Source organism: Xiphophorus couchianus, chromosome 16 (assembly GCF_001444195.1).
Source record: "Xiphophorus couchianus chromosome 16, X_couchianus-1.0, whole genome shotgun sequence".
Taxonomy (NCBI): Eukaryota; Metazoa; Chordata; class Actinopteri; order Cyprinodontiformes; family Poeciliidae; genus Xiphophorus; species Xiphophorus couchianus.
The window spans coordinates 14,691,810-14,706,087 of record NC_040243.1 but is presented as its reverse complement, the minus strand read 5'-3'; the positions used below and the strand labels follow the sequence as shown (position 1 = coordinate 14,706,087).

The window sequence follows — 14,278 nt, the reverse complement described above, 5'->3', positions numbered from 1 at the left end:
ACTAAATAACTTTTTTTTTAAAAACAAATAAATTGTCTTCTGTTTTAACTTTTGCTGAAAATCTGTGTGAAACAGATCAGTATAACAAAAAGCCACACCAATTGTCTGAACAAAATATGTGACAACCAAAATGAAAGCAAACAATTCTTTTAATGAAGAATTAAAAGCAAAATTTCCTTGGACTTCTTTTAAAATAAGTAATCACATGCAATCTGAATGTTTTTGGACTTAACATATATTATTATTTGTATTTATAAAGTAAAGGAAGATAATTGCGATGATTATTTTTAATTTTATTTCCTTTTATGATTTCATATCCGTTTGTATATGTAGAGGACTTGTTGGCAGTTTGGACACCGATGCTCCACATCTTTACAGGAGTCGAGGCAGAACGGGATACAACAGCAAAGACAGCATCTGTATGTGGAAAAATGAGAAATTCTGTTAGATTCTAGGCAAATGTGGTTATTTGTATTTATTTTTTAAAGAAATTTAAGTTGCAAGATATTGAATAATGAGCAGGTATTTACAACAGGAAGGCCATTCCTCCACAAATAGCCCAGGTCAACAATCCTGGCTTGTGCTCTGTCTGGGTGATCACAGTTTGCTGACAGTGAGGACACAAAGTCTGACCAGGGACGTCTCTTAGTGTTTGAGTAGCTATTACGCGAGACACTGAAAGACCCAAAACACAATGAAATTTAAAAAAGCTTATATATTCTTTCAAAAATAATTCAAGAATTTGACGGATTTTGTTGTTATATGTGCAGTTAAATTATTTTTTTTTCTTTCTGCCTCAAGATCAGTCAGAGAGAGATTTTTATTCAAAGTAGAATGCTAGGTTTTAAAAAGATTTCAAATGAATCAGTTTTAAAAATAGACAAATTTTGTAAGATGGCATTTACTATGTGTGTCCAAACTGTGTGCAGTTTGAATAACATCTATCAACGAATGTCTCTTCAAGACTTTAAATTTCAGGGAATTAATTTTATGCCCATTCTTCTGTTCAAAATAGCCCAGACTCAATCAGACTGGACTGGGAGCTATTTTCAAATGTTTCCACAGATTCTTGTGATAAACTTTATGTCTTGACTTTGACTGGGTCATTCTAACATATGCTTTAATCTTAACTATAGCTGTGGTTGTATATTTAGGGAAAGTGAAGATTCGCATAAATATCTTGTATTTACCAGAATCCATCGGTCATAGTAACTGGTACTCCAGAAAAATACAGACTACAATCTTCAGATTTTTATTCACCATAAGTCATTCTTCTACTTTACAGTCATGTCCTGCCATGTGCTGGTCTGTCACAAAAAAATACCATAAATTTCAAGGCTGCAACATAAGAAAGCAAGAAAATATCAGATAGTTGTGAACATTTTTGCAGTACCTTGAAAAACCCCTTTGTCACATCAGGAATGAAATGAAGGGATTCTTTAAGAACAGCACCTTTGTGGTGCTGTTTGTCAAACATCTGTCAATGTCAAGTTTTCATTCTTGACATTCTGTCAGTGATTTTCATTATAAGGAGAAATCCTGACCCCTAGGTAATGTATGGGAAAAACTGCAGCCTCTATGCTTTATGAGTTTGTGTGGGCATTTATATTAAAATAGTTCCAGTTTGGATTTTATGGCAAATAAAAAATAAAATAAAAAACACCGAAGACATTTATGGTATCTTGACGCTTTCCCATAAGCAACTACAATTATATCTTAGGCGAAAACAGAGTTTGCAGTGACTACAAGTCTCCAGCAGAGGATGTAGATGTAACAATTGTTATTTAATAATATATACATCTTCTATGAAATGGCAGATTGGTATCCCTCAACTATTTGTCTTATATATTATGTTAGAATTTACAGAGTAAGAAAAGAGCAGAGGAAAATGTGAAACATAATAATTAGGAATTTGGGTAGAGTGTGTCAGACTACTCTTTTTGGTCAAACTATTGCTGACAGACTAATGGAAAAATAATGTTTCACTTTTACTTTAATGGACAAACAAAATAAGATTATGAATTTCCTGTCAGCAAATCAATTTTCAGAATGGGACTGTGCTGGGAATACACTGAGAACAAAAGCTTTCTGTTAAGGCCAAACACCACAAATAGTCCCATTCTTTCAGAATGAAAGATATCCATAATGCTTCGGCCCACTGAAGTGGTGGTGGAATGGAAAGAGCATTTTATTGTGATGTGTGATCTAAACTGCAAGTTCTGCTTGCTTTCATAGGAAGACATGTTTGTTTTCCATGTAACAGTGTGTTCCTGGAGGAGGCTGCCTCACCTGCAGGTGCAGCTACAGCAGGAGCAAATGCAACGCCTGCAAAAGAAGAGAAATAGTTCAGCAAAACAAGGACAAATTGTCTTAAAAAAAACTAAAAGTGTATGTTTCAACTTTTGTTTTGAAGTTTACACCCATAAATTTCCTACATTTTAAGATTTTTGTGTCCTGCATTTTATAGAGCATGCTGTCAAACACTAGAAAGTTAAGAAGTGACCACATGCCTCCCTGGTATCCAGCAGGAGCAGCGGAGAAGCCTGGTTGAGCAGGGAAGCCTGGTTCAGTGGAAAAGGCTGGTTGAGCTGGGAAGCCTGGTTGAGCTGGGAAGCCTGGCTGAGGTTCCATACCGCCATAATTCAATGGAGGGCCAGGGTAGGGTGGAGCCATATCCTGTGGTTGGGTTCCTTTTTCCATCTTCAGAAATTCCACCTGTAAAACAAATAATTATTTATGAAACCACTATATAAAAGTCAATGATTAAACCCACAGACTGTGGCACCCCTGGTGTTGAACAGGAAGTGCAAACAAAGAAAGGAAACTCATTTCAACATGAATTATTTGTGTCACTGAAACTGCTAAGTTTTTTTTTTTGTTTTTTTTCAGACCCTAAACATGTGAGAGGAGAAGTGAGAGCATATGCTCTGTAACATGCAAACCTGATACAACCGACAGTTTGGAGTTTGCTGGAACATGCTCTCACACAAACACACACTTTTACTTACCTCGTGCATTGCTGTACTGGTTGTAGTCCTCTCCTTGAAATCCTCCATTATATATGCAGTAGTTGGGCTCCTTGGTATATGCTGTTTTCGTTGTATATGTGGTACCACAAGCACCTTGCCCAGCTCATTTCAGGAAATGCGCCTCTTGTACAGCTTTGACATTCCACTACGGAAAGCTTTCCGCCCAAATGACAAATGTATTATATGCACCAATATATGACGAGTCGGGAGTGAGAATGTGTTGGTCAGTGATGTTGTCAGAGATGGCCAATGCACAGTCATTTGCTTGGTGTGGTATGACCCTGTGACCTTCTCCAAGTTGTCAACCCGCCCTTTATAGTTGTTCCCTTCATAGTTGCAAGGAAACAAATAGTATTGGACATTTTTTTACCCTTTTCATTTTTTGCTATGTCTATGGACCAAAAAGAGGTACAAATTTAAATGCTGGTGGCAGATGAAGCTTGGTATTCATTTGTATCACGCTTAACCAGAAGTTGTCTTCCCTTTTTTTTATTGTACTCTCTCAATCACAAAACGTTACGTATTAACATGAAGAAGTCAATTCTACTCATCAGTGTGTTATTTAAGAGGCCTGATATTTTTTTGATTTTTGTTCCCATTGCTGAAGTTTTAAAAATTTAACTGGTGTAAATGGAAGCTGTCTAACTTTTGTTTATTGTATTATTTTACCTAACTGTTATTATCTAACATTTCTTCTTCAAATAACACATTTTTTAATCAAAATGCTTAAAACGGTAATATGAGTTGAAAATGGCTAGAGAAGAGCTAAAAAGTTACACAATATGGAAAACACAGATGTCAATACTCGGCAACAGTAAGGAGGTAATTTACCCTGTAAGTCCCACTTGGTGGGAGAGGCTCGATGTTGGAGCTTTGCTAAGAGCACTTTGCCCATCTTGACCAACGTTTATCTAAACAACAGTGACCTCACTACGTAAGCTCACTCACTTACGTAGTGAGCACTTACTCACTACGTAAGTGCTATCCTGGGAGAACAGCACTGCAAACAGGCCTACTCTATTAGTACAAATCATTGTAAATTCATCCTAAATCAATTAGAGTAACTTGAGCAATCTCCTCATGAAGCAACCTCTGTCAATAGAGCATTGTGTATCTGCCTCGCCCTGTTTGGTTCAGGAGATATGGTTTTGTTTTTTAACTGTATTTAAACATAAAAGCAGTAGAAAACACCAATAGGAAATACCATAACAGTCACAGCTCAATATTAGGAGGGTAGAAGAATAAAATTGATTTAACTTACCAGTAAATTTTAATTAGAAAAACAGCAACAAAGGAGAGCGATAAGTCTGACTGAAATCTAAGTCTGATCCTTAATGATGAGGAAGTGCAGGAAATCCCAGACTAAATAGTAGCTGGTAGAAGCAGGATCTGCCTTTCACAGAACAGTGAACTGAATGTTCCGCCCTCCATTTTTGTTTCCTCCTCCCATGTGACTAAGACCAGAGAGCAATAAAGAGAGAAACAGTGACACATTCAGCTTAAAGCTTATCAAATATAAATCTCTCATCAAATCAAATCAATAATAGTTACATTTTCAGTGGATTTGTACATTTTTTAAACAAGTTGAAATGTCTTATAACTCTCAGTGCTTCACCTCATGCACACATATCAATACTTGTCAGTTTCCTCACTACGTTCACTCTAAGTGTGAATGATTCATCTTTAACACACAATTTCCGAGTGACAACAAAACACACAAAGTCTGAAGTTCTTACACAAGGTCATGGCAACCTCACGCTAATCACCTGGGAGTGAATTGCAATTTAAAATAAAATATTTTCTATGTTAAGCAAGAATGAATTGCATATTTTAGAAAATGTTTTGCAATTATTGCAAGACGAAAGCAGGTAGCTTATGGTTGTGACTCTGCTTATGTTAAACTTCAGTAGCTATGGGTAGTACATTTATGAGAGTTGAACATTTGGTGAGCAATATCTTTATTTGGATAACAGTTGTGCGTCACACTGTAGCATAGTTCTTTTCCTTGTGTTAGTTAGGTGCCTTATTGCATGCAATGTAGAAATGTATGCCCAGCTATTATTTGAGAAGTTAGGGTTTTCAGGTTTTTTTTTTTTTCTTTAGTTCTTACTCATTAACTTACCCTACATTTTAATTTGTCACCTTTTTTTTTTTTTGCTTTCATGTATATTGCAATGTGTTTACACTGTTACAACTATATTGTCTTATTCCCTTTAATTTACAGTTAAATGAGTACATTTAACTGAGTAAATGTACTCAGTTAAATTTCCTCAAGTAAGTTTTTGGAAGAAAAAACATTACTTTTAGGAGTAGCTTTATTACACCATGATATTTAATTTAACTCAAGTAAAATTCTTTATAAAGCATAGGTACCCTTTCTTGAGCAAGCAGTGTTTTGTGTTCTCCACATTTAAAGTTGAAAGATGGAATTAAATAAAGTTTCTATGACATTTAATGCAATCATGAGTAAAACAAAGTAGGACACGCTTAACCTGCAGTAACTTGAAGTACAGTAGGTGTCTCCTGCTTGACTTTGTCAGTCTTTCTTGTTTTTCAGGAATTTTGTCCCATTTGTCTTTGCAACATTGTTTCAGTTCACTCCAGGTTTTGTTTCTGTGTAGCTCTCTCAAGAGCCACCATCAGCTTTTCTATCAGACATGGACTTTGACTTGGCCGATGAAACTCTTTGATTCCCCTCAACTCAGAGACTACTTTATAGATTTCTCATGTCTGTGGTATTGTGGTCCAAGTGACGACCCTGTTTTAGCTCTCAGACGAGTCTTGTGTGCCAACATCAAGAAGTAATTATAGCATATAAAAAATTATAACACTCAATAACATCAAGACGCTAGGATCATATAGTTACTAACAAACGAAAACATCAGATGTTTAAGATAAGATAAGATAAGATAAGATAGCATTTGCAAAGATGTGTCAAAGTGCAGACAAACTAAAGCATATAGTGTAAATGGCTGCTAGGTGGTGAAGTTCTTTTTGTTCATTGGTACCACAGTGACACTTAATGGTTGATTTGTGAATTTATTTTGAAGAGCGGTAGAGTTCTTCGCGTATTTCACGTTGGGCATTTCCTGTTTTGCTAACCACGACGAGTGAGCGTTAGAGCCTGAGGAAAAAGTAAAGAAAATCTAAAATAGCGCTCTTGGAAAGCAGAACGAGGTAGGAATGTGCGCAATCGTGTTTTGTGAACATTTATGTTTATTTATACATCATGTATCCTTTGTTTATGCTGCAGTTTTCACGGTGTCTGACAAGAAAGGTTAATAAAGAAACTGCACCCGTTTGGAACTCCATGCGTCTGGCTGTTCACTCCAAGAGGCCGCTACATATAGTTCAAACTCTGATTCCCCTCTACACTTAAAAAAAGTAATGACATGCAGCAAATGTCATGAGGCCAGAATCGAACCTGCAACAGCCGTAGGATTACTAATGTCTCCTTATGTGAGTTGTGCTCTACCCCTGAGCATCAGACTTAATTGTTCAATGCTGGCCATTATATGTTCAATTCCAGCTTGATGACCTTAGCTACTTGGCTTTCCATCTCTTCCATACATTTCCTCATTGTTCTTCCAGCAGCCCTCCTGGAATACCAAACTCGATCTGAAAACACTCACCTCCTCAATTCTGCCAGGGCGTTTCACCACGCCTCTGGTCAGAATTAGGAAACTTCTTAGATTTAGTGGATTATGGGTGTTGAATATGAACACACTTGTTACAAACACCCATATTCAATTAGGCTCAAGGCCATGATGAAAGTATTCAAACTTTTAACTCAAACTATAAATGAAGAGAAAGATCCGCCTTGTAGTGATGCAAATTTGTTCTTATATAAGCTAACTCCCAATGAAGACTTAAGTAGCACAAACTTAGCATTCTTTTTTTAAATTTAAGCCATTCAGAGGAAATTGCACTTTTCACAACTTTGCCTAAGTTGTATATTCAGATAACACAAAAAGAAACACTTTCCTGGTAGAATAGCCCTATTTCATTGCAGACAGGCCTACTGTGTTGATAAAAAAACCTTAGTTTAATCTCAGTGTGAATTCCTCCTAAATCAAATAGAGCATAATAAGCAGTCCCCTCATGAAGCAGCCTCTTTCTGTTGACACTGGTTAAGCATTGTGTGTCTGCATCCCCCCTGTGTGGGTCAGGAAATATGGCGTGTTTTCTACTATAATAATCCTCCTGATGCTGTTAAAGCTTTTAGACGAGTGATTTTACATTTGACTCTTGAGCTCTTTTGGGTGTTTTATATCTGCAAAACAAGCTCAAATCATAACCCTTCACCACTATGCTCGACAGCTGTTATGATACGATTAAGTGTGTTTGATCAGCAACATCAGATTGTTACCTTCACATTCACAGTATTCCATTACTGTAAATGCAAACAAGGAAGACTTATTTTTTCTATGCATTTAATGCTTTATTTAGTCATGACTTGAACAGGATTATTAATAATTGTAAATACACAGAAAGTGAGAAAAGATGGGTGAGAAAGCAAAGGTTTTCTCAATCCATTGAAACAAATAGAATAGTCTTTTTACATTTAGAATATAATGGAATTATATGGTCCCAGAGTGGGAAAATTCAGACATTTAAATCTTTTTTACATTGCTGGCAATAGGTTTGTACACAACCATTATTTGAAGACATTATTGGGATAATGGCTGCACAATACAGTTGGTATTACTATTGCCTTACAGCAAGAAGGTCCAAAGTTTGAATCCTTGCAATGGGTCTGTCTGCATGGAGTTTACATGTTCACCTCCAAGCACAAATTGGTTCCTTCTTGGTACTCCGACTTCCTCCCACAGTCCAAACATATGATCGTTAGGTCAAATGGATACTCTAAATTGCCCTTATGCATGGATCTGTGTATGCCTGGTTGTTTGCTATGCGTGTTTCTTTGTTGTGATGTAAATCCTTTTTTGTTTTAATTTCAGCATAAAAAACATTTCATACAATTTGACATAAAAAAAGAATCACAATTTTCAGCATAAGAGATGTGACAACCTAAATGTTAACTCTAATTTTTCCAGTTCCTTATGGGACTAGTTTCACATCCGTTTGTAAATGTAGAGGACATGCTGGCATCTTGGACAATGATGCTTCACATCGTTACAGGAATCAAGGCAGAATGGGATACAGCAGCAAAGGAAGCACCTGTAGGGGGAAATGGAAATTGGATTCTGTTAGATTTTATGCAACTGTGGTTATTTGTATTTGAATGAAATTTGACTTTGATGTACTACTTTACGATGTTAAATATTTAGTAGGTTTTTACCCCAGAAAGCACAATCCTCCGCAAGCAAGCCAGGCCAATAATCCTGGCTCTGACTCCGTACGGGTGATCACTGTTTCCTGGCAGTGGGAACAAAAGGTCTGTCCAGGAACGTCATATAGAGCAGTTGATATTGCCACGCGAGTTACTGAAATATACAAAACACACTGAAATTAAAAACAAAAGCTTTACACATTGTTTCAAAATGATTCAAGGATTTTATGGAGTTTGTTGTTAATATGTATGGTTTAATTTGTCCTTTGCCTTCTGCTCTAAGATAACAGGGATTGATTTTCATTAGAAGCAGAAAAAGAAGCTTAGAAAATATTTAAATAAATTGTTTAAAAATGTAGAAGATGATGTATTATATAATAATTTTACATTAAGTGATTTGTACAAACTGTGTGCAAACTGTGTGTAATTATGCATTTATATAAATATAAATTGTCAAATATGATTGTTCAATCATTACTGATATTCATAAGTTTTGGAAAGATCCTGTGTTGATTCTGCAGAGATTTTAGCTGCCCTTTTCCTGACCCTAGACCTGTACAAGTCCTAGATGAAGGTCAAATCTACAGACTTGATAGATCATAATTCTTTGGACTTGTACATACTAAGGAGAAACCCTGACCTCTAGTGGATTCACACAGAAATCTGCATCTTCACTACAATATCAATGACCATTTTTTTGTGGCCATAAATTTATTTTACAGTTTTTCTCAGCCACTGTGTTGCATTTTTTCTGACAAAATTCAAATTGTTCAATCTTCAAATCATGTTGTCACTTGTGCACATCAAAAAAGCAATTTCCTGTTCCTGTGAGCAAGTTGCAAATGCTTTTGAACATCATGCAAGTGACTATGTGCAGTTTTCTGACTTTTCCTACAATTTCAGTCTCTTTAATCAAACATTGGTCCCTGTTGAATTATTTCTTCCTCCACAACATTTAAGCATAATTTCAACGTATAAGTCTTAACATGCAAAAAGCTTGAACAGGTGGTTAAAACTTAGCAAGAATATTTTTATACATTTTGATTAGACGTTTTCTAAATGTGTCATGAATTGGTAAATTGCTCCCAAGTGAATCCTTAGTTTCTTCAATGTAGGTAAAAGTGTGAAACATTAGAACAACCAATGATCAACCAATTTTCTGAAATAGCTCAGAGATGCATCTCATGAGTCATCAACTGGCAAGTATATAGTATATAATATATATAGTCAGAAAACAACACCATGTTACATTTCTGACAATGGAAGGACAAGGAACTGAACAGGTCGACAGCCAGAGAGAAGAAGAGGAGGAAGATGAGTGGGACTGTGGCAGAGGAGTTAGGAGGCAAAACGGAGGAAGAGGCAGAAGAGGCAGAGGACATCTTCCAGGATCCATTGTTCCAACATCATCAAGATATGGTTTGCAACCCACAACAAGATGCTGATAAAGTTCCTCTCAAGAATGAAGAGCTCCTACTTCTCAATTCTTCACCCCATAAAAGATTGTTTCTCAGTAGGGAGACAGAAAGCATAAGAAGACTGCACTGTAATTCCTACAGTCCTGTCTTGTTTTCCTTAAGGAGATTGTCTTATGTTCTGTTATGGATTCTGTGTTTTCCTTCATCTCTTTTAGCCTCTTTTATCTGCTTACAAGCACACGCTGCAGCTTACATAACCATGTTTGTGTGATATTGCCTCCAGTCATATGTAAACAGACTGAAACTGATTAGTCTACCCTGTAGGGAGAGTACAGATTGCAGAGAAGAATAAAAAGTTAAACTCGTGCTACAATCTTTGCCTCACTGAGTTACATCCATAAGGTGAGCAAAGAGCGGCCCCAGTGCTGGATGGTGAATGTAACTCTGTATCTGTTCTATTTGTATGACATGTATGGCTTGGAACATTTTATCATTTTTCGGCATTAAAGCCTGTTTTTATATATAACCAAATCTCATTATTTCTCATGGTAATTTACACTGTTGTTCTGGTCGGGTCCTGAAACTGGTTAGCGAACCTGGGTGGTGCACAGAAACAGAAATGAATGGACTCCCACAGTTCCTATTTCTACTTCTGTTTTTTTTTTTTTGGTCTGCTTTCTTTATCACAATGGATTTGTCTGTCAACAAATTACAGCAAAAGCATAAACATGATTCTTGTCCAGTCTCTAGCCATTGGTCTCCCACCATTACAATTTACAATTCTTGTCATCAAAAGATTAGCCACAGTTTACATTCGAATATCTCTCCAGAGTACACAGCCATATTGACAACATGACTAATGAATTCAACTGTCTTAGTCAAACAATGAAACGATTACTTGACATTCTGAAGCACTGACATATTTAATGACACAGACAATTCATTCTGAACAATGAACTAAGGATTTCGTGAGAGAAACTGGAATTTGAAGGTAACCCAGGCGGTTTTGCACAAATTGTTTTTAGAAATGCACTTAATGTTGTGCAAAGGTCAAAAATTCACCAAAGCCACTGAAAAAAAACAGTCCCACTCTGCATTTTCTAAGAAAGAAAACAGATTTACAAGATTCCTAACATGTTACCATGTGAGTATGGCGTTTGATCTAAGCTAAACTGGCCTATAGTAGAAAGTTCTGCACACTTTTGTTTTGACACACAGCAAGAGGGAAGCACATGTTTTTCATTCCGCAGCATGTTCCTGGATGTGTCTGCCTCACCTGTTGGTTGAATAGGTACAGGAGCAAAAGCAACACCTGTGAGATGACAGAAACGGTTCAGCAAAACAAGGAACTAATCATCTCAAAACACCATCAGCAACAAGTACATGCATTTGTACAAAGATCTCCATCAACAAGCACTATAATGTGCTTATATATATTTTATAGCCATACGTTTTCAAGATTTTAAGAATTTTTGTTCAATGTTATGTAGAATATACTGCTAAACAAAAGAAAATTAATAAGTGATCACTTACCAGCAGGAGCAGGAGAGAAACCTGGTTGAGCGGGGAAACATTGTGGAGCAGAGACACCTTGTTGAACGGGATAACCTGGTGGAGCGGAGAAACCTGGTTGAGCGGGGAAGCCTGGTGGAGCGGAGAAACCTGGTTGAGCAGGGAAGCCTGGTGGAGCGGAGAAACCTGGTTGAGCAGGGAAGCCTGGTGGAGCGGAGAAACCTGGTTGAGCAGGGAAGCCTGGTTGAGTGGAATAGGTTGGTGGAGCATACATTGCTGGCTGGCCATAATCCATGGGAGGGCCAGGGTATGGTGGAGCTGATTCCTGTGTGTGAAATCCTTTTTCCATCTTCAGAAATCTCACCTGTAAAACAAATATTCCTGATGGAGCCACTAACTGAAGTGCAATAATTAAAACCACAGAACTTTATCATGTTGTACGCACAGGAGGAGCAAACAAATCATCTTAACATGATTTTGAAAATCTTCTTGTGCCACCGGAACAGCTTTCATTTGAACTTTTAAATTAAATGTGAACTGCTTTGATTTGTTTGACTTTTGAGACACAGATTGGTTTCATACTTTGTGAGAAAATTTGTTCGAAAACACCCTGAGCTGAAGATGGTGGGACGAAAAGAAACCTTAGCACATGTTCTGATTAAAGTGGTGAAAACAAAATACCTTGCTGGAAACTGAAAATTTTTAACCCTGTCCTGTTTTCCTAGGAGAATAGGGACAACTTTATGTTTAATCACAATACGGATGAAACACCTCAAACATCCTCAAACAGTTGACCACACAGCATGCAGCTGATTGGCACTAATAGAAAGCATTTGATACATTGCTTAGGAATGGTGGTGACTCTCGAGAGGTGAATGACTATTAGAAATAAATCTAATATAAATGTCCAAAATGTAAAGAGATCTTTGCCTTGCTTAAACACAGAAAAGGCCAACGCCACCTGAATGTGGCAAGAAGAGAAAGCGATCAATGATTCATCAGGGATACACTGAGGAACCTTCCCTCCTTCTGCATCTCAAAATTTACCACCAAATTATCTCGGCAATACAATAATAATCACTTACTTACCTTTTCTTTTTAGTGCTTCCCCAGACTGTAACCTCACTTCTGGCACCTCCTCAAATAAACCTTTTCGAACAATTATTTGGTGTCTGTAATAGTTGCCTAGACTAGAATCTCAGTTAATGCTAACATGTAAGCACAATCTAGCAATCTAATCTCTGCGGCGTCGTCTCTACAAGTAAGGTATTCTCTTGGGTTCTCATGACTCCATTTTTCAGACCCTAGTTCAACAACAACTTTCTGTCGCTCGAACCACCTAACCAGTCAGTTTCAAGATCTAAAGGTAAAAATTCAAAATACTATCCATAAGTCCAGTCCATGTGCTCTCTCCACAGTTTCCACAAACACCTTTATTATGTTACTGTCAGCAAATTCTTAATCTTTATGTTATTAGGAGCTGAAAGTTACAAGGGAAGAGGGTTAAAGTTGCACAAAATGGAGAGACTCTGAAACCGAAACTCAGTGTTAGTCATGAACAAAAGTCATTTACTTAGAAGGAGGTTTTAGAGTTTCCTGTGGAAAGCTTACCCATAACTGTGGAAAGTTGTGAGCTTTACCCAGCTTAGACAAACATACAAAATAGACCAGATTTGCATAAATAACCTGTATAAATGACCTCATAAAGCAGCCTCTTTCAGTGGCATGATATGTATCTCCCTGTCCCTGTTTGGTTTGGGAGATATGGCTTATTTTTACAAGTGCATATCAAAACACCAAAATGAATTAACATCACAGTAGCAGCTCAATATTACTGGGTAAATATAAAATAAGTTTTAACTTACAGGTTAATTTTAACAATAAAACAGCAACAAAATAAGTTCTTGTTCAGTCTTCTTGGTCTTGCGTGATAAGACAGTGCAGGAAGTTCCAATCTAACGAGAAGCAGATTGATGCCGTCTGATGCATCTGACGCCTCCTCTAACGCAACCAATTGTATTTTCTAAAACTATGGCTCCACCCTTCTCTTTTTTCTCTTCTCCTATTACGCAAGGCTTAGAAGGCAGGAAAAAAGATTTAATGCCATGTGGACCTCAAAGCCTTTCATGCATACATGCACAGAAAATAATAATTCAAAATATATATATATATTTTTTTTTTACCAATCTAAGGTGGTCTTTGGTAACATTTTTGCCTTTGTGGCTTTTTTTTTTAATTAATTGAATTGTCACCCAAATCTAAGTAAATCACATAGAAATAAAAACTTTGTGATCCGAAAAACATAGCTGAATACCATCTTTCATTTTCAAACTTAGCTTTGCACTCCCTCTATGTTAAACACCTGCTGTATAAATGCAGCACTTTCTTTCTTGTCAACTTCCTCCTGTGGTTTCACATCCGTTTGCTCAAACAGTTTCACTCATTCCCACTGAGAAAGAAGCACGCATAAGCGTGCCCTAAATACAAACAACTAAATCTTTTCACACGTGGTAATCAAAACAAATAATGTTCACTTCCTGGAGTTTCTAAGTACGCCAGAGATCATGAAAATTATTTACATACAGGTTACAAATCAAATCATTTATGTTGGATTTCAAAATATTTGAAATAAAGATGAAATTCTTGTGCTCAGTGCTCTCTGCCTCATGCAGCAATAAATGATCAGCTTCTTCATTATGAACACAATTTTGGACTTTTTGAGTAAGCCTGAATAGTAACTCTCCTAACACATGTTTTTCCTTTGATGACATAAAAGACAGGGTGAGGATCCATCCGGTTTTTTTCTCCATGTCTATGTGTAATTGTTTATGTTTATTTACACGTGATGTTATGCCAATTTGTTCAACACTGTAAGAAATGTTGTTATTAAATTGCAGATGGAGTCACTTCCTAAATATTATGAGCTAGCCATAGCACATTAGGATCCAAACAGCAGCTCTCATCACATCTCTGGTTACAAACACAGAAACTGAGATGGTAAGATTGAACATGAATGGTTGAGGTTC

General features: G+C 36.8%; 1 protein-coding gene and 1 long non-coding RNA gene across 8 annotated transcripts; one reads left to right on the top strand and one right to left on the bottom strand.

Annotated features, from left to right (window-relative positions):
- Nucleotides 1-269: 269 nt before the first annotated feature.
- On the bottom strand, nucleotides 270-13,248 carry LOC114159739 (lipopolysaccharide-induced tumor necrosis factor-alpha factor homolog). 7 transcript variants are annotated; one of them, XM_028041836.1, is made up of 6 exons: nucleotides 13,118-13,248; nucleotides 11,367-11,616; nucleotides 2,511-2,615; nucleotides 2,290-2,325; nucleotides 531-675; nucleotides 270-417 (listed from the first exon to the last, which is right to left on the bottom strand). In XM_028041836.1, the coding sequence occupies exons 2-6, from the start codon at nucleotides 11,599-11,601 to the stop codon at nucleotides 312-314; spliced, it is 627 nt and encodes a 208-aa protein (XP_027897637.1). In that variant the 5' UTR covers nucleotides 11,602-11,616; nucleotides 13,118-13,248; the 3' UTR covers nucleotides 270-311. The 7 variants fall into 7 exon arrangements, with proteins under 7 accessions (XP_027897637.1, XP_027897645.1, XP_027897643.1 ...); XM_028041842.1 differs by lacking the exons at nucleotides 270-417; nucleotides 531-675; nucleotides 2,290-2,325; nucleotides 2,511-2,615 and adding exons at nucleotides 7,449-8,210; nucleotides 8,332-8,476; nucleotides 11,017-11,052 and having other exon boundaries at nucleotides 11,274-11,384; nucleotides 11,457-11,616; nucleotides 13,118-13,247; XM_028041839.1 differs by lacking the exons at nucleotides 270-417; nucleotides 531-675; nucleotides 2,290-2,325; nucleotides 2,511-2,615 and adding exons at nucleotides 7,449-8,210; nucleotides 8,332-8,476; nucleotides 11,017-11,052 and having other exon boundaries at nucleotides 11,274-11,402; nucleotides 11,475-11,616; nucleotides 13,118-13,247.
- Nucleotides 6,038-6,332, top strand: LOC114159740 (uncharacterized). Its single transcript, XR_003598653.1, has 2 exons — nucleotides 6,038-6,206; nucleotides 6,283-6,332. It is a non-coding gene; the product is annotated as an uncharacterized LOC114159740 (long non-coding RNA).
- Nucleotides 13,249-14,278: the final 1,030 nt, after the last annotated feature.

What these genes read in the sequence shown, in the direction of transcription:
- LOC114159739 (XM_028041836.1), bottom strand. Translation starts at nt 11,601, where the DNA reads ATGGAAAAAGGATTTCACACACAGGAATCAGCTCCACCATACCCTGGC. An exon ending in AGGCTTCCCCGCTCAACCAG is followed by an intron (nt 2,616 to 11,366) that starts GTTTCTCCGCTC and finishes AACCTCAGCCAG; the next exon opens with GCTTCCCAGCTCAACCAGGC. An exon ending in TCCTGCTGGATACCAGGGAG is followed by an intron (nt 2,326 to 2,510) that starts GCATGTGGTCAC and finishes CTTCTTTTGCAG; the next exon opens with GCGTTGCATTTGCTCCTGCT.